The sequence below is a fragment of the Lacerta agilis genome, chromosome 2, assembly GCF_009819535.1.
Source record: "Lacerta agilis isolate rLacAgi1 chromosome 2, rLacAgi1.pri, whole genome shotgun sequence".
In the NCBI taxonomy this organism is placed as follows: Eukaryota; Metazoa; Chordata; class Lepidosauria; order Squamata; family Lacertidae; genus Lacerta; species Lacerta agilis.
In genome coordinates this window covers 32,812,442-32,830,285 of record NC_046313.1, presented here as the reverse complement: position 1 = coordinate 32,830,285, position 17,844 = coordinate 32,812,442, and the positions used below count along the sequence as shown (strand labels likewise).

The 17,844-nt window shown below is 43.6% G+C and overlaps 1 protein-coding gene across 3 annotated transcripts in view; it reads left to right on the top strand.

The window, feature by feature from the left end:
• UBE2O (ubiquitin conjugating enzyme E2 O) overlaps window positions 1–17,844 on the top strand; it is a 57,911-nt gene that overhangs the window by 32,838 nt on the left and 7,229 nt on the right. For 2 of the 3 annotated variants that reach the window (XM_033139407.1, XM_033139405.1), the window contains exons 7-16: window positions 493–602; window positions 1,108–1,258; window positions 3,726–3,767; window positions 6,465–6,973; window positions 8,625–8,779; window positions 9,740–9,852; window positions 10,524–10,652; window positions 11,621–11,710; window positions 15,897–16,563; window positions 17,537–17,673. In XM_033139407.1, the coding sequence (XP_032995298.1) occupies window positions 493–602; window positions 1,108–1,258; window positions 3,726–3,767; window positions 6,465–6,973; window positions 8,625–8,779; window positions 9,740–9,852; window positions 10,524–10,652; window positions 11,621–11,710; window positions 15,897–16,563; window positions 17,537–17,673 (2,103 nt within the window). The remainder of the gene's footprint in view (window positions 1–492; window positions 603–1,107; window positions 1,259–3,725; window positions 3,768–6,464; window positions 6,974–8,624; window positions 8,780–9,739; window positions 9,853–10,523; window positions 10,653–11,620; window positions 11,711–15,896; window positions 16,564–17,536; window positions 17,674–17,844) is intronic. The other variant, XM_033139406.1, reaches the window with a different exon arrangement.

Sequence of the window (17,844 nt, the reverse complement as noted above, 5' to 3'; positions counted from 1 at the left end):
TATTTGTTTTAAAATTATGTACAGCTTGTGAGTGAGGACCTCACCTATCATTTGTGCTTCGGTTAAACTAGAAATGATCCCATTTTCACTTCCACTTCCTGATTGGTTCTTTGATTTGAGTCCCCATTCAAGCCCGGCCATGAATGATCTGTAGGATGAAAATAGCCTTCATTTTAGATTGTATCAAGGTTGGTATATGAACAGAACAATCCTTGGTAAGTGATGCCAGCTTGATAAAAAGCAGGTTTGTTCGATTTGTTTCCAAAAAGCAAATAGCTGCTTCTTCATGCCATAGCTACTTGGGTCTGATACAGTTATGCAGCACCAAAACCAAGATTATAGTCCTAGACAAACTAAAGGCATTCTGTGAGTTGGACAAAAGATAACAAAGTATGAGTGTCTTAACAACTTCAGTAACTAAATGCTACTTGACATTTAATCTAGTGGAATTTTCTAAAACCGTTCTCTTCTCCTCTGCCTTGTTTTCCTTAGGTGCAGGTGGTGGAGTTGAAAGTGACTTGGATCACTAAAAGTTTCTGTCCTGGAGGTACAGATAGTATAAGTCCCCCACCATCTTTAATCACCCAAGAGAACTTGTCTAGGTAAGGAGTTCTTCATATTAATACCCTAAAAGCACTACCCCCATTAAATTGCTTTCTGCCAGAAGGTTGCTACCAGAAGAGCAATAGTTTACTTGGATGAAAACAGAGTTACTGCTATAGCATTTGGTGCAAACATTTGAGGTGGGATGGTGAATGATCTAATAATATGAAATGGCATGTGCACAGCTGTTTGTGTGCTGTTACAGAGCAAAAGGACTTTAACAATCTGCTTATTTTCCTCCTCCACATTCAAACTTCACAGTATGCTTCATTCCCCTTTGTCCTGCATTAACAAATACTTTTGCGCTGCTGAATTAAGCCTAAACCTATGTAAAATGAGGAAGTACTGTCATTCTCTCCTAAACAGTTCCCCACCACCACCAAAAAAAAGTTATCTTGTAAGTACATGAAAGCCCCTGTAGAGGTCTCAGCCAGTGCTAGGACTTAGGGGGAAATTGTATCAGCCAGCAGTAAGGTGGTATCACGGTCACCTTGTTTTTGACAGGGTAAAGCGCCTGGGGTGCTTTGACCATGCTGAGCGGCAACTTGGAGAAAGGTGTCTTTATGTGTTTCCTGAGAAAGTGGAGCCAGCAAAAATCACATGCGAGTGCCCAGAGAGAAACTGTGTTCTGGGAGATGGATCTGTTGCCAAAAAGGTATGTATGCTGCCATCGTTCGGCTGATAACATCAAACTGCTTCACAGAACATCAAACTTCGTTGGAAAGTTCTTTTATTCAGAATTTCTCTAGACTGTTTTGACAGTCTTGTTAAGATGATAATCCACTGATGTGATTAAGATAATGGTAGTGAGCTTTTGGGAACTACACACCCTTGTACTCCTTCTGCAGCCTCCTCTGTATTAAGAGCACGTTTTCCTTTACCCACACGTAAGAGAAATACTTGCACCAGTGTTGATTGCAATTAGGGCTTGAGTAGGTTCCCTGCTTAACCAATATTCTTAACCATCTTCAGGTGCCAGAAGAACACCAATTAAGTGAAGTACCTGCTTAGTCTTAACCATAATTCCATTACTGGTGTCCATGTTTCCCTAAAATATATGTCAGGAAGGAGACAGTGGCTCCAATGAAACTGTGTGATCCCACAGTTAAGAAAGCAAATTGCCAGTAGCACTGTGGCTCAAAAGATATACTTGATGATCAGAGAAAATGTGAACTTGTTGAGCTGAATGATCTAGAGAGAGAGAGTTGTTACAGGATGAGTTTGCCTTCATTTGGCAACTGTTGCATTCATTAGATAAGATCAGTCACTGAGAAGTGATTTGTAACCTATAATCAATTTATGTGAAAAATATGTTAACAGGGGCATACGAATGTCCACCCAATTTTGATGCATTCCACTGATGGTGCGCTGTCTTCAGAGTAAATCTCTGTTGATTGGCCCCTTCAGTGATCCTAAATGTGAGATGGAGATTTGTTTAGAATCTACATTGCAGGTGGTTGTTTAAATTCTTTCAGTGATTTCAAGTAGAAAAAAATCTCTCTCTTTTTAGTTTTAACCATCCAACATATTCATTCCACCATTCTGAGACATGTTCTCATGTAATATTTATCCAAACCATGACTTAGCATGAATGCACAGGCTCCTGGAGACGTCCCAGCTGCTTTGCTCCTCTTCTGGTCCTGTTTGCTATTGTTCTGAGCTAAACCAATTATATTGGCTTAGTGTGTTGTCCAAACCTGGGCTCATGCTTGTCTAGAGCAAAACAAACCACCAGCCTTGGGTGCAGACAAAAAGATGGAGCCAAACCGTTGCTTGGCTCAGAACAGCACAGCAGGAGCAGAGAATTTGAAAAGCACCCACAATTGCTTCTCTGAGAGTCTGCACATTCCCACTAAGGCATGGTTTGGCTTGGTGTTATTTGTGTAGCAGGGACTTAGCTATACAGCTGCAAACAGAACGTTTTACGTGTGTTTTAAGTGCATTATACAAATGTGACACTAGATGGCAATGGCGAGCTTATGGCAAATTCAATATATTTTTCAAAACGTTTTTTAAAAAGCATTTTCACAGCGGCTCTCTACAACTTCCACCCATGTTGCTTATTACCTACATGGGATTTTTTTCTGAGATTATTCATTCACTTCAATGCACAGTGAGGGAAAATGTAGCTAGCTCAGAGAAAGTTGTGTGTATCGATTGAATTTAACAAGCATCTCTCTTAGGTCAAGTAAGAACATGCATTTATCATGGTTTCTGTCCCTCCCATGCATGTTTATATTGCTTCTACCAAGTGTATAGCTGCCTCCTTCCTTTTTGAAGTACTTTTGTACCTTTCTGCTCTACTTACGTTTCAGTGAATTTATTTCCCCCCCCCCTGCCTAGCCTGTGATGTACTGTAGCTTCTTAATACTTACAATTGCTAAATCCCTTCACTTCAATAGCCATTCAAATATATTGAGGGTTTTGGTATCTTTCCATTATCAGATGTATACCATTCTAGCAGCTACTTTTTACAGTGAAAAAGAGTTCAACATATTTGTTAATAATGAACAGAATGTGGAAATTCACATATTTCTAAAGAGTGCTCTTCTTTAACTAGGATAGGACAGCTTATTAGTGTCTTCCAGTGTCTTGTTGTAATAACGTGCTAAGTTTCATTTCTGCCCTTGTAGTTTTAGTTTATGGACAATTTACTATAGCTGTTCTTAGTGTAATTTGCTTAGCTCTGTTAGTAGCAGGTAGGTCTGTGTCTCTCAGTACAGTATTTCTTTAATGAGAATTGTGGGGACTACATTCCTTAATCCTGCTTGCAGATCCAACCAAGTACAGTCTACAGGCATTAATAGTGGTTTAGGCTCAATTAACCCCCTGGTTTTGTGATCTTTTTGAGGTCACGAAACATGGTTGTCTGTCTGCTTGGCTCGCTAGTTAGCAGCCTGCGTAAGTGGTTTCATGTGTCACTATAGTGGTATTTTCCCCCCTACAAAACCAGCATTTACTTCTAAGAAAACGGAACCAAAATTTTCTAAATCTCCCCTTTGGGTTAAAATATGAATAAGATGCAATCAAACTGTGAATCGTTTCTTTGGACACAATTTTCCTCTTTAAATATTCCCATGCTTTCATCAATAATACCAAAACTGTGGTGTTTAATATTGCAGGTGGCCTGTCCTTGTTTCGTATCCAACGTAAAGCCTGAAAAGGTACTGTACTAAACACTTGTTCTATATCTATTTTTAAAAAGCCTTGAACTTCTTCCTCCTGTATGGTAGCTAAGTGTCTCCAATTTCAGCATGCAAATGCCACCTTCCTCCTAAAAGGCTGTTAATATTCTAAATAGCTTATTTTTCCATGTAAACTCATCAGCAGATTTTGACATTTGTTGATCTCTTTCTAGATAAACCCACAGTGCTTAAGAAGGGTCTATTTGTAGGTGTCATTCTTTTTAAGTGCCATAATTCCCCCTCCAGCGAAAGGTTATCTTAACCTTTTTTTAAAAAACAGCTTAGCCAATTCTAACGTCATTTTGTATAATTTTGATAATCTTCTAAATTAATAATAATAAGATTCATGTCCGTCTGCATGATAGAGATATGCCAGGAGGAAAGTGCATGTTTTAATTGAAACCTGTATAATATTCACGGCTACACTTATTTCCCCACATCCTGACAGAGGAGGTTGAGGTCACCAGCCAGAAGGGGTGTTGGCAGGTCTTGCTCCCCTGACTGCAGTGTTTTGCTTTTTGCTATAGAAGTAGATAACATATTATCACCTGGGGACAGGAGCATGGCCTGCCCTTGACAATGGCAGTGTCTGGAATTATTGGCATGTTTTCTCCTCTCATGGCTGCCTTAGATGCTGCTTATTTCCTTTGTTACAGAACTCAATGGGGGCAACAGAAATGGTATCCACTCCAGTTAGTGCAACTAAACATTACCATCCAGGTTCCTAAGCTCTTATTTGCTGCAGTGAGAGGATTGCAGGCATGAGGACACTTATAGGTAAAAAGTAGGGAGGGAAGGGAGCATAACTGCCTCCCAAACCTGGAAGTTCTCTTGTGCAAGTACCTCCTAGGGAATCTTCTCTCCATCAGGACTTACTTCTGGTTTTGAAACTTGGCAGGATATATGTGGGAACCAGTTAGTAACGTCTGGGTTGCACATTTACAGGGGAGAACTGACGGTGCAGAAAAAAGTTTTAAGTATTCCGCTTGCTGATTCTCCCCTACACGTCCTCTTCTCTTTCCCCTCACCTTTTGTATTTGCAAATATGAGGGAAACACAGTTGGGAACCTCACTTTTCTCTCAGTGTTGGTATGTTTGACATTACAATACTCTGAATTGCCTTGTGTCAGTTATGACACATTGTAGACTGTAATGAGCCCAAGAATTTATATTTCCCTATTGATCCTTGCCACCACAGATTAGCTGATGGGCAGTGACTTCAATCCTGCTTTCTGCAGGGATCAGCTGCAGTTCCCCATTGGGAAAGTTGGTTGCTTTTCCAATCCAGCCATGTCTATACCTGCCGCACACCTGATTGCGCATATAATGTGGGGCAAGTGAATGCAATTTGGGGGAAATTGCCCACAGGCTGGAGGTTCTCAGTCCCTAAACTAGAGTGACAGGAGTTTGTGGGGATTTTTAAAATGTATAAATTGATTACTAAACTTTCTGTTGGGGTGAGTGGCTCTTGGGTGGAAAGAGAACAGAATCTGGTGGGGAGTATCGTTGTTGGGGATGGTGCTCTGCTGGCTTTGAATAATGAAAAAGGTTTTAGTTTTATATTTAATCATAGCTGAATCTTTGTATTCCCTCCATGACTTAACATTAAGTTTTAATGGCTTTAGATTTATTGTTATGAAGCTAGATGTAGTGTTGGGGATATGAAGTCCTCCAAGAAAAAGTTAACCTTCCTCCTAGAAAGCAAGGATAGCTTCACAACTTCGGAGACTCGTTCCTGCCACTTTTTGCAGTGAAAATTCTGCTAAATGCCAGTAAACATACTTAAGAAATAAGTTTGAACAGAAAACCATAGTAATGGTGCTATTTTAAAAAAAACCTGGTGAGAGAGGTGCGTTGTAAAGAAGGCTGGGCAACTGAGTCCCAGTTGGACAACATAGTATATTAATAAGGCCTTCTTAAGAACGTCTCAAGAACTGTTGTGTTTCACCTTGCCAGTGCATTTACAGCTAATGAACTTTTAAAGTCTCTTCCTCCACACTCTCCTCTTACTGTATTTTGCTGGCCTCTTAAGGCCTCTGTGGCCTTTGGCTACTTGTGCTTTTATCCGCATCACCTTGGATACCTGGAAGTGACATGATGTTGTCATGCTGGCTTGTCTTCATTGCTCTTCTTAGTGGGCTGGACTTGCTTGACAACATCCAGAACTGAGTCACTCTGATGGAGAAACCTAGAAATGACTTGCCAGGGGTGTTTCCTGGGTCAGCCATTCATAACCACTGTGGGTTTTAGTAATGTTGGTACAAGGACCCCTCTACCTATGCAAAAGGACTTCCTCTCCCTCTCCTCTCCCCCATGTGCCCCACCCCCAATATCTGCTCTGGGCAAGGAAGTCCTTTGAATTGAGCCAGTTGTACAGGCAGAAGTCGTTGTGCTAATGGGACACGTTTGCTGGATGCAACCCAGTTGCTTGTTGCTTCTCAATAGAGTGGTCACTACTCCTGTAGAGAACTCTAGGCTAGCAAGGAAGACTTGCCCATCAGTCTTCCAGTCAAAGCAGTCTTCACTCAAGGGCCAAAATGCTAAAGGAAAATAGAGTCCAAGGATTGCATAGAATACAAAACCGTTCATCTGCTCAACTCAGCAGCATGATTAGCTCTGGCAAAACTCTTCCTACCTCTTGGGCTGCATCTGTTGACCATCATTTATTTTCTGTAGGTGAGGAGATTGTTGAAGAAGCAGATAGTGAAGATCATGTCGATATCCCCAGACTCGCAGGGTGCCCTTGACCTCCCTGAAGCAGAATCTGCTGCAGCTGGTGACCAACCATCTGAAGAACCTAAAGCCGGCTTAAAAGGTGAACTAGAGGACTCTGCCCATGATGCTGTAAGCTTACAAGAAGTAAAGGAAGAGCACCTTGATGGAACAGGAAAAGGCGTCCCTTGCGAAGCAGCTGGGCTGCAGTTGCAACCACCATTTGTTCTGAAACGGAATGATGGCTCCTCAGACTACAAGCTCCAGTCAATAGAACAGGATGCTGACGATGAAGCAGCAGACGACACAGATGACACCAGCTCCGTGACCTCCTCTGCCAGCTCCACAGCCTCTTCCCAAAGTGGCAGTGGCGCAGGGCGCAAGAAGAGTATCCCACTCTCCATCAAAAACCTCAAGAGGAAGCATAAGAAGAAGAAAACCAAGGTTTCCCGGGAGTTTAAGCCAGGCGACAGGTAAGGCTGCCCTTAAACATGCCATTAAATCCTGCCAGTTCTGAGTTTTCACAGTCAAATGTGAGTGCGTATTTAAAATGCCCGTGGCACAAGGATTTGTGCAACCTCATCAGGATGGGTTTTTAGTTTGACGGCCTGTGTAGAACGTTCACCTTGGTTGTGTTTCAAGAGAAATGCAAAGAGCAAACTGCGATGACTCCATGGATGCCCAGTATGAGGCAAGTGTTCGAATTCAGACCTCACAGATTTCTATAGAATGAATAAAATTAACCCAATTAAAGACACCAGTCTGACTGCCTTTTCCCATTCTCTGGGACCAAGTAACCCAAAACCCCAGTTTCTACTGCAGCCTTATAAATGGCTGCCTTCCGATATATGTGGGAATTAAAAAAACACTTTTGGAAAGAGGAGAATTTTCTCCATTCTGGCGTTTCTGCTGCACTTGGTGTAGATGCCAACTGGGAAGTCCAGCAGTGCCACAGCCCGTCCACCAGCAGCTGCTCCAGCTTCTTCATCCACACCTTGGCCAATGAGGGGAGCAAGCGGGGTGGGTAGTCGAGTCCACCAGGCAGGAGAGAGAAAGAGGCCACAATAAATATGCTAAAGGGGGCTCAGGAGGATCCCGGGGGTCTGAATGAGCTTGCAGCCGGTGACTCGGAGCTCTGCCTCGGTATCATTGTCCGGGCCGCTGCTAATGGAAGGCATGAAGCAGAGGGCATCAGCTGGCAGGGGTGGAAGATGAGGATGAGGTGGGGGTGGGGCGAGGGAGCTCTGCTCCAGATCCCTGCATCTCAAAAATGGAGTCAAGGAGGGCAGAGCAATGAAGAAAGGTAGCACTTATTCTTTATACAGGACACTAGTCTCTACACATACACTCCACACTCCTATGTATCCTCCATCAAGGGAAGGAAAAAGCATTATCCCCATTGGTTGGTGCATTCCATCCAGGCAAACAGAGTCAAGGGCCAGTACTGGATGTGGCTGAGGAGGGGAGATAGAGAGGCCTGTGAAGAGTCCCAAGGAAGGGCAAATAGAGAGGCTTGGGGGACTACGTTTAAACCATGGGCCTAGGGTTCTCCATTCCTGCTTTAAGAAGTACTGTATATGAGCTGCAGTATCATGCCCATTCAGCTGTAAGATGTCAGTCCAACCTCTTTTACCACCATTAAAAAGAGGGGGAAATTAAGCTGCGAGGCAATAGGCATGCCTCACCATTTTAAGTTTACAAGTGACTATAAGGTGGTTTAAAATCAAGTACATACAGTACTGACAACTAGGTTATCTGTTAGTCACTACCCATTGCTTCCAGACAATTAGATAAAATTGCAAGTTCATCTTGAATCATGTCCTTCAAGCCTAAAAATAGATATAAAAGCTTTTTTAGAAATCAAAGAATCAAATGGTACCCATGATGTTTTCTGCAGCAGCTGGCCAAGATCATTCTTGAGACATTTTGGGCCGCTTGTTCTTCCCAGTTCAATAGAACAATGGATGGTGCTTGATGAGAACAGAAGCTGCTGAAGCACATAGTTGAAAGGAACTAGTTTAATCTGATGTGATTGCTATTGGTACGATCAGAAGGCCCCATTTTGTCTGACTCCGCTTGCTGTAGGAGGCGTCTTCTGTAATTCGCTGCCTTTTTTGGTCACAGGGTTGCTGTGGAAGTGGTGACCACGATGACTTCAGCTGATGTGATGTGGCAGGATGGCACAGTGGAGAAAACCATTCGTTCCAATGAGCTGTTTCCTGTCCATCACTTGGACAACAACGAGTTTTGCCCTGGGGATTTTGTGGTGGACAAAAGAGGTAATTGGTGTGATGCGCATTGTTTTCACCTTTACAATTGTGTTTTGAGTCTGGATCTTTAGACTGCCAATAACATTGAATATAATAACACCAGCATTGTCCACTTTTAGAATTTTTCCTGAGAATCTTACTTTGTTGATGAACTTTGACCCTCACAATTGTTAAAGTAATAGATCGGATAATGTGGTACCCCTTTGTATTTGGGCAGTAGTGAAAGGTGTTTTTGCCTATTCACCATATTGTAAATTGATCTATCCTGGTGTTTTAAAAAAAACATACAGGCAGTCCTCCGATATGGCAACTGTTCCTATTATATTTGGCAGATAGAATTTCTCCAAAGAGAATAATCCACTCTTCAGTTTGTGTCTAAAATCTGTCTCCATACAGTATTTTAATTAGTGGACCGTAGATGAAAGGAAAAGGGGCTGTATTCATTTAAATAGGATTAGCACTAGCGCAGTGTGATTTCCCCCCTCTCCTCCCCAATGTGTGCCCCATGCTATCCCCAAATCTGCTCCAGAGAGTTGGGGGAACCCTCAGACCAGATTTAGTGGGTGCACAGGTGGAGGAGAGGGGAACAATCCACTTAATTCTATGTTGAGTATGACCTGAGTAGCGCAAGTAAGTGTTTGAATATTCTTTCTGCTTATCTATTAAGAGACTTCCAGTCCATAACAGACTCCCACAAGAGGTGGTGGACTCTCCTTCCTTTGGAGGCTTTTAAGCAGAGGTTGGATGGTCATCTGTCATGGATGATCTAGTTGAGATTCTTGCATTGCAGACGGTTGGACTGAGCGGCCCTTGGGGTGCCTTCCAATTCTGCAATCCTATGATTCTAATCCTTGTGGAATATTAGTCCTTTTCCCACTGTTGTTTGCCTAAGCCTCTAGAAAAAGAGGTTTTGACGCTTCAGTATGCTGCTCTCTCTTATTGGAGTCTTCTTTCTTCAATCCTAAATAGCACAGGGTTCTCAGGATCCTGGGATGTATGGAGTGGTGCAGTCAGGTGACCATGTTGGCCGCACCTGTGTGGTGAAATGGTTCAAGTTGAGGCCTAGTGGAGATGATGTTGAGGTAAGAAGCAAAGGTCCTCGTCTTGTGTGCCCTTATTACTTTTATTCATTGTACACTTCAGTATCCTGGAAAAGCTGTATTTAAAAGTGATAGATACTGTGCTGACTTTTTTTCTTTCCAATCTTTTCCCTAATAAACCCTAATGTGGATTTTATTTTTTTTCAATGCCAGATCAAGGTTAGGTGTCAGAACTTAAGTAAAAAATAGAATGTGTGTTTTTCATACTCTAAGATCCTCTTACTGGATCCTCCTTTATGTTAAATATTAACTTGGGCGGATTGATTTATTCTCATCCTCTGTTTTGGTGCCATGTGCGGGAGAACAGGAGCCCCGAATGAGTGTATTGTAGAAGGTTAGAGCTTGGTGCAGGTGGACAGGACTGTACAGTCCTCCTTTCACATGACTCTGCCACTTTGGAAATGCACATAGAGGTTTCCTGTTCTGAATCTTCCACCACAGTGTGGTAAAAGTTGTGGGTGCCTACCTGTTTTAGTCAAATCTTCAGAGCTCTTTTAAAGATTATATATGCATGAGGCCTTGTACCAGATATCTCAACCCAGCAGCAACACATGCAGAATGTCTTGAGTTTCAGGATGTCGTTCTTGGGAGCATTTAGGAAATGGAAAATCTGAACGAGGGTTCGTCTTAAAACATGGTGTGTTCTTTGCCAGCTGATTGGGGAGGAGGAGGATGTCAGTGTGTATGACATCGCTGATCACCCAGACTTCCGCTTCCGCACTACTGATTTTGTGATCCGCATTGGCAATGCTGAGGATGGTGCTTCAGTTGGTGAAAATGAGGTAGGTCTTGCATGTCCTTGGGGCCTAATACTGCGGGAGGGGGAAATGCAGTTGCCAGATTCCTCTGTGCCTTGGTTTGGACTGAAAAGGGATAGGCCGTCTTGTCCTGCTTAGTGTTCCTAATAAACATGCATCCTTGCACACTTTCTAGAAGGGAGGCTCTTCTCTTTCGGCACATACATAGAACTAAGGTCCTCCCCTTGTAGCAGATGCAATAGCTAACCAGAACGTAACAATGAGGTCATCGGAATCTATCAGCCGCAGAAGCGGAAAGCTTACATAATTTGAGTGGAGAGATGATACATGCATGAATTAATGGCCTAAAAGGCCATCATGCCTCTTCCTAATTGCCTTCTTCAGTAATGAAGCTGTGTAGAGAAATCTGCAGACCTGAAACTTCTAAGCAGCTTATGAACACCGACATATCACTTACTCGGCTCTGGGTACAATTTTAATTGGGCTTTTTAAAGGCTTGTCTCCAGCATCGTATTGGAGATTGCTGACAGAGTGACAGAGACAGCCTATTGTGAACATGTTCAGCATATATACAACGGCAGGTTCAGCGTGGATCATCTCTGTGAGAAAACCACATAAAGACGCCATCTGCCGAGGGGGAAAAGGTTTGAAAGGCTCAAACGCCAGTTCCTCAATCCACCGCAAGATGGCAGGCCTGTCAAATACTTTAGAAATGGATTCTTCAGAGAGACTGGAGATTAGCACTGAGGTTGTTTTAATGTACAGTTCACTGTCTTTGAGGTGGATTTGTTTGGGAAATGTCCTGCACGTGACATCCCCCTCCGTACAATTGCAGCAGCAGGAATCATTGCAATTTCTCTTGGCTCACTCTGTTTCAATCCTCCTCCTTGCTTACATGCTCCACTCACTTGGAGAAAGTAGTTGCTAATTGCTGATATTCTAGAAGGTGGAGTTCAGCTGGCTCTAAGGCTTGTTGTGTTTTGTTTCCATAGCCCTCTGTGGGTCAGGTGGCCCGTGTGGATTTCAGCAGCAAAGTGGAAGTTGTGTGGGCTGATAACTCCAGGACAATCGTTCTGCCACAGGTAAGCTGCTTCTACTTGGTGGGGCTGTTGTTCATTGGGCCCCATGCCTTTATAGCAAGGAGGGGGCATTTCATCTGAAACTGGGAGTGCTTGTTTCTTCTTTTTCATCAGCTCTTAGATTTGCTTTGAATTTGTTGAACCTTGGAAATAGATTGCTCTAAGTCAGGGGTCACCAAGTCAGTGACTGTGGGCACCATGGTGCCCATGAAGGTTATTATTTGTGCACTTGGGCTGATGCCCAAGACTGAGCTTTCATTTAAAAAAAACAACTAGTTTCTAGCACACCTGGAAAGAAAGCTATAGGGCAAAACCTTCTAAGCAATTCCTGTGACATGAGAGTGAGTATGGTGTGGCCACTTTGTATATTTTTCCTGGTACTGAGGAACATTTCTTGTTGCTATTAAACATTGGCAGCATCTATATTTGTGTGTGTAAAATCAATATTGTGTGATCTCACAAGCAGGACATAGCTGACTTCCCATGTTAAGCATAAGCTTGTCAGGAGTGGCTTTCTCTCTAATTTTGGGTTAAGCCATGCAGCTTGTGGCAGCCATTTTGTGTTATGCCACCCCACACCCACCCCAAAAGCAGCTATTTTGTGACTGGAGCCCTCTGCACACTCAGAGAATTAAAAATGTGCCCCCTGGTCCTAAAAGGTTGGTGATTGCTGCTCTGGATGCAAGCTGTTGATGAAACCCACTTGTGGCACTACTGATGTCTCTTCATTCTGCAGTCTAAACTTGCTGCTTCCGTTTTCGTTCTCTGCAAAGGCCAGGATCCTTTGAATGCCTTTGCAGGGAAATTTTATACAAAAGGAGTTTTGCTAGTAGCTCCTGCCTGCAATCTGCATTTCCCCCTTTGTCCTTAGCCCATCCTTTTCTTGCTCACACATCTCTGACATACACCTCACACGTTTTCAGAAGGTCAATGAAGACTTCTTTTGTTTCAGTGGGCCTTTGCATGTTGAGACCTGTAGATTAACAAGTTATGTGGAACTTTAGGTTGCAGCAGCTGGAACTGCTAGATGGATTTTTGGGATTTCTGATGCTGCTGACTTGTACTCTATCTGCTGGCTTTTAACTTAAGTCAGGGAAGAGGAGCATGTGGCCATCCAAATGGTGATGGACCACAGCTCCCATTGCCCCTGGTGATGAGTGGTCATGCTGGCTGCGCCTGATGGGATATGGAGTTCACCAACATCTGGAGATGCTCCCACTCCAAGGAATTGCGAGCAGAGTTCCACTCATGCTATAGGGCTTCCCCGCTCTCACCATCCTGGGTGTGCAGACCCTTTTGTGTCCTTCCAGAAGCAACTCCTGCAGCTTTGCAGGACCTGTTTGGATGGCGCGCAAAGGGCTATTTGGATCCAAGCCATCGTTTTCATTTTCTCCTATGATTAGCTGCTTTGAGGGCTCTGTGGAGCCACCTTGATGGGATGGAAGGTATAAAATAAAACCTCAACTATGGCATCTGTGCCATTGATTCTCCTGAAGGTAATTGCTGAGTTAAAGTAGGTGTAGCATGCATGTAGCCCTCTCAACGCTTGCATAGAGGGCAATATGAAGTGCAGGTAGGCACATTTTTCCAAAATAAACCCCAAAGGAGAAACCCATTGCTCTAGTTCAACAGCTTTCTAATTTTTCATATTTACTTGCATGTCAAGGAACCTCTACATATTGCAGAAGATTCTTTTCATTGCGAGGAGGTGCTAGGGTATGCACGCAGTTGAAGTGGGGTCCTGGTTAAGGACTGTTGGCCTACATTGTCACACATTGTAGGGTGCATTCAGTTCATGCCCTAAACACTTTTCCAATAGCTATGTTACAAACACTTGTACACAGTGGATCTCATTGACAGAACTCCTGGTGAGCTTTCAAGGAAGCCCGGGATTCATGGAAAAGCACAGCCCTAGCATGTCTCCACACGCATGAACGATTGTAAAATAATACCCTTAGTTGAATTAGAGAAAGGGAAGAGCAGCAGATGAAATAGAACGGTTTGGGAATAAGCTTATGGGGCAGGCAACATGGCAACTTTCAGGTGCTGTTAGACTCCATCTCCCATCAGCCTCAGCCAGCATGACCAGTGGCCCAGGATTATGGGAGTTTGAGTCCAACATTTATCTGGAGGGCACACTGTTGACTACCCCAAGGATTTCACTAGCTTGAGCATCTGCAGTGCAGCAGTCATGCTCCCTGCCCCCATTTCCAGTTCTCCTGCTTCTAGAAAACTGATGATCAGAGTGTGTGTAACATCCTTGAATAAGCTGGTGTTTCTAGGTGGAGAAAGATCCTCTGGGAGAGGCATTACAGCTAAATTTGTCCCAAAGCAACGTTAGAGGAGACCGCAGTACTGAAAGCTTTTTAGCTCATGCCTGGTCTCTTCATTTCCAGATAACTGCTGTGTCTCTGCTATAGCCAGCACCCGCAGTGGTTTGCTTTTGCCTCAGAAGCCTGTTCGTGTGCATAAATGCTTGGCATTCGAGGCTTTTGTTTTCTGAACCAGCAGTTCTCCTTTAATTGCAGCAGAATGGTCCAGTGCCTGAACTATGGAAGTGGGATACAAAGCCCTCTGCTGTCTCCCTTCCCACTCCTGTCACATGCGATCAGATCACAGGTCTGGCGTACACTTCCACAAAGGACAACTGTCTCTGTACAATTCTGCACCCAACCTATAATAAAAGTTTATACCGCTTTTAAAAACCTGTTAATTTGATTTGTGGTTGTAGATTAAGGTGTACAGCAAACGGCGGTTCCCCAGGAAACTACTACTGCAGCTACCAATGCTTCTATATTTATATTTTTTTTCCTCCATCATGACAGGGATCTGTGAAAAGGTGTACTGAAGCCCATATGCAGAAGGGTATCTGTACATCTCATGCAACCTCCAAGACATCTTTGTTAAATCCCCCTGCAGTTTGAGCAGAAAGAAAATTGGGCTGGGTGGTGGAGGACAAGAGGGCCTTATTCTGAAAAGTCACTTCCCTAATATACACAACAGAGATCCGGAGGGGCACACTGTGGAAACAGAGCGCTGTGGAGTGCAGCAACTTGAGGATTTTTTGGATCACAAGAACAGCTCTGTGCAGGAGGAAAGTGATACGCATTTCCATGTAGTTCACAGGTTGTCACTTTGAAAGTGGAGGGTTCGGTCCTGTTCCGGCAAAAACATCAAGCAGCTTATCAAAAATGTCAAGGGAGAAATGTGATAAATGGCAGCATGGAGTAAATAGACTTGTTAAGAGGAGTTCAGTATCCTGGGATCTTCCGTCTAGCAGAGTTAATGCATGCTGCTCTCTAGTCTGCTGCAGATCTTCAAGCTCACTGTAGCCTTTTTATAAACTGCTCCAGTTAACCCAGGGTGCCCTACTTTTTGAGGGTAAAGTGCTGATTCAGAATCCTGTAGACGGGTATTGCATAAGATCTGCAGTCGAGGCATGTAGGATCCACCTGAAAGTCAGTCCAGTGAGAGTTTTCCTAGTGATGGGCAAATCTGTCCATTTTGTTTTTTCTTTCAATCGCAGTTCTCCTCATTTCCACATCAGTATGCGTGCAAATTTTTTTGAAGTCCGCATGAAAATTATACATGTTTTTGCCTAAAATATGTGGGAGGTTTCCACAGAGCACTAAGCAGATTGTTCCATCAATTTCCCCTCTCCTCCCCCTGAGCGCTTCTTTGGGGATTCTCCCAAATTCCCCATAGAGCCGAATTGCGGGAGGGGGAAGCCCCATTGCAGTGGCAGAAGTCCTTGTTCACGCTTCCGGTTAGTTGAATCTGGCGCTGTGTTTTGGGGTGCAGCTTCCCCTTATAATAGAAAACATTTTTGTACATTATTTTCACTAATGTAAGTATTTTGCACACACTTTCCCTAATATATACTTTGTCCTCTTATTTATTTATTTATTTTTGGTTGGAGAAGTGCATCACAACATTCAGAAAGTGTAGGATAGCTGTGCTTTGGTTCGTGTGTTATTTTAGGAAGTGAGCATCAGGTAGACTCACATTAAAATGCAAACCAAACTAAATTCTCCCCCAGCGTCTGCTTCCGATGTGTCCTTAGAGTAAAGAAATGCTTCTGTAGCTCATCCCCTTTTGCTGGTGGGATGACAACCCTGTTCTTAATTAATGGATCTCTCTCTCTCTCTCTCTCTCTCTCTCTCTCTCTCTCTCTCTCTCTGGCTTCTAGCATTTGTATAACATAGAATCCGAGATGGATGAAGAAACAGACCTTGATTCCATAGATGGCAGCACGAGTGGCGCCTCCTCAGATGAGTGGGAAGATGAGAGTGACAGCTGGGAGACAGACAATGGCCTCATGGAAGATGACCACTCCAAAGCAGAGGAAGCTGAGCCCGAGGAGCCACCTGTGGAAGAAGTGAAAAAGGTAGAAGAGCAAGTTCAAGGTGCTGTGGCAATGGCAGTGGCCGACTTGGCAGCTGATAAATCAGGCAAGGAAGGGACCCCAAAGAGCTTCCGGGAGTTGAAGGAAGCCATCAAGATCTTGGAGAGCCTGAAGAACATGACCGTTGAGCAGCTGTTGACAGGCTACCCAACTTCTCCAACGGTCGAACCCGAGAAGCCCACCCGCGAGAAGAAGTTCCTGGACGATATCAAGAAGCTGCAGGAGAATCTGAAGAAGACCCTGGACAACGTAGCAATTGTGGAAGAAGAAAAGATGGAGGCCATGGCAGAGGCAGAAAAGAAGGAAGAGAGAGAGGCGCAGACGCAGACCCCAGTGACATCAGAGTGGCCTAGCGAGACTCCTGTGCTTTGCCAGCAGAATGGAGGCAAGCCTGGCGTTACATTCACCAGTGCCAAGGGGGAAGTCTTCTCCGTACTGGAGTGTGCCCCAGGTGAGTGGCAGGCAACCGTGTTTCAGGGAAGGCAGTGCTGGACAATAAAGCAGCAGCATCCCTCTTTCATTTTATAGAAGCCTGTATTTAAAGATGAGATAAAGGTAAACTTTGCAGAATTTGTGTCTATACTTCAGCATGTGCCGCAACTTGCATTCAGTCTCTTGCACTTAATGGCCTGTTGCAAATAAACAACAACACTTTCAAAACACATTGCATTTTGTTACTGTACATTGGTACCTCGGGTTAAGAACTTAATTTGTTCTGGAGGTCCATTCTTAACCTGAAACGTCTTAACCTGAGGTACCACTTTAGCTAATGGGTAACATTTGTAACCCGAAGCGTTTGTAACCGAGGTACCACTGTACTTAGAAGCCATTTTATCCCATTGTTTGGCAGCTACAACAACAATTTATTTATACCTTGCCCATCTGGCTGGGTTTCCCCAGCTACTCTGGGCAGCTCCCAACAGAATATTAAAAACACGATAAAACAACAAACCTAAACATGGTTGCCTTCAGGTGTCTTCTAGAAGTCAGATAGTTGCAATTACCTGCATTTTACAAATTTGCATTGTATTTTATCATTGCTGTTTTTCACGAATAATTATATATTGAGTAAAAATTAGTTTAGTAAAAGTCAGGTAGTAGTGACTTTTTACGTTGTATCTTGGTGTGATAACTGGCCATGGATTGTTTTTCTTTGTCTCTGAGAGGTGTTTTCATGGCTGAGCTTTTTATTTGGCCTGGGAGGAAAGGTATGAAGGAAACACCTGCTAGCTTTTTTGACCATGAATAGAAGGGTAGAATATAAGAGCCATATCTTTCTCCTTCACCAACTAGCATCATATTTTAAGCAATTTCTGACCAGTATTAGGCAAAAGCAACATAATCTCCTTAAGGATAATTGCATGGTTGTGTGGGGTGGGAGGTTCTTTTAACCCACTGCCTTGGTTTTTTCATTGTCCCATTAGATAGCCATGCCTTTAAGAAAATGGAATTCCAGCCTCCAGAAGCCAAGAAGTTTTTCAGCACAGTGAGGAAAGAAATGGCCCTGCTAGCAACCTCGTTGCCAGATGGTATCATGGTCAAAACCTTTGAAGACAGAATGGTAAGTTCACACAACCCAGTGTGTGTTTGTCACCCCACCAAGAGTGTTTTGGTACTCCTTGTCCTTGTTAGAGCTGTCACCATTGAAACACAAGCCAGGATCCAAAAAATGACTCCATCGTCTAAGATGCGTCCTAGTTGAAGGAACCGTATCGTTGGCCAGCCTTCAGGC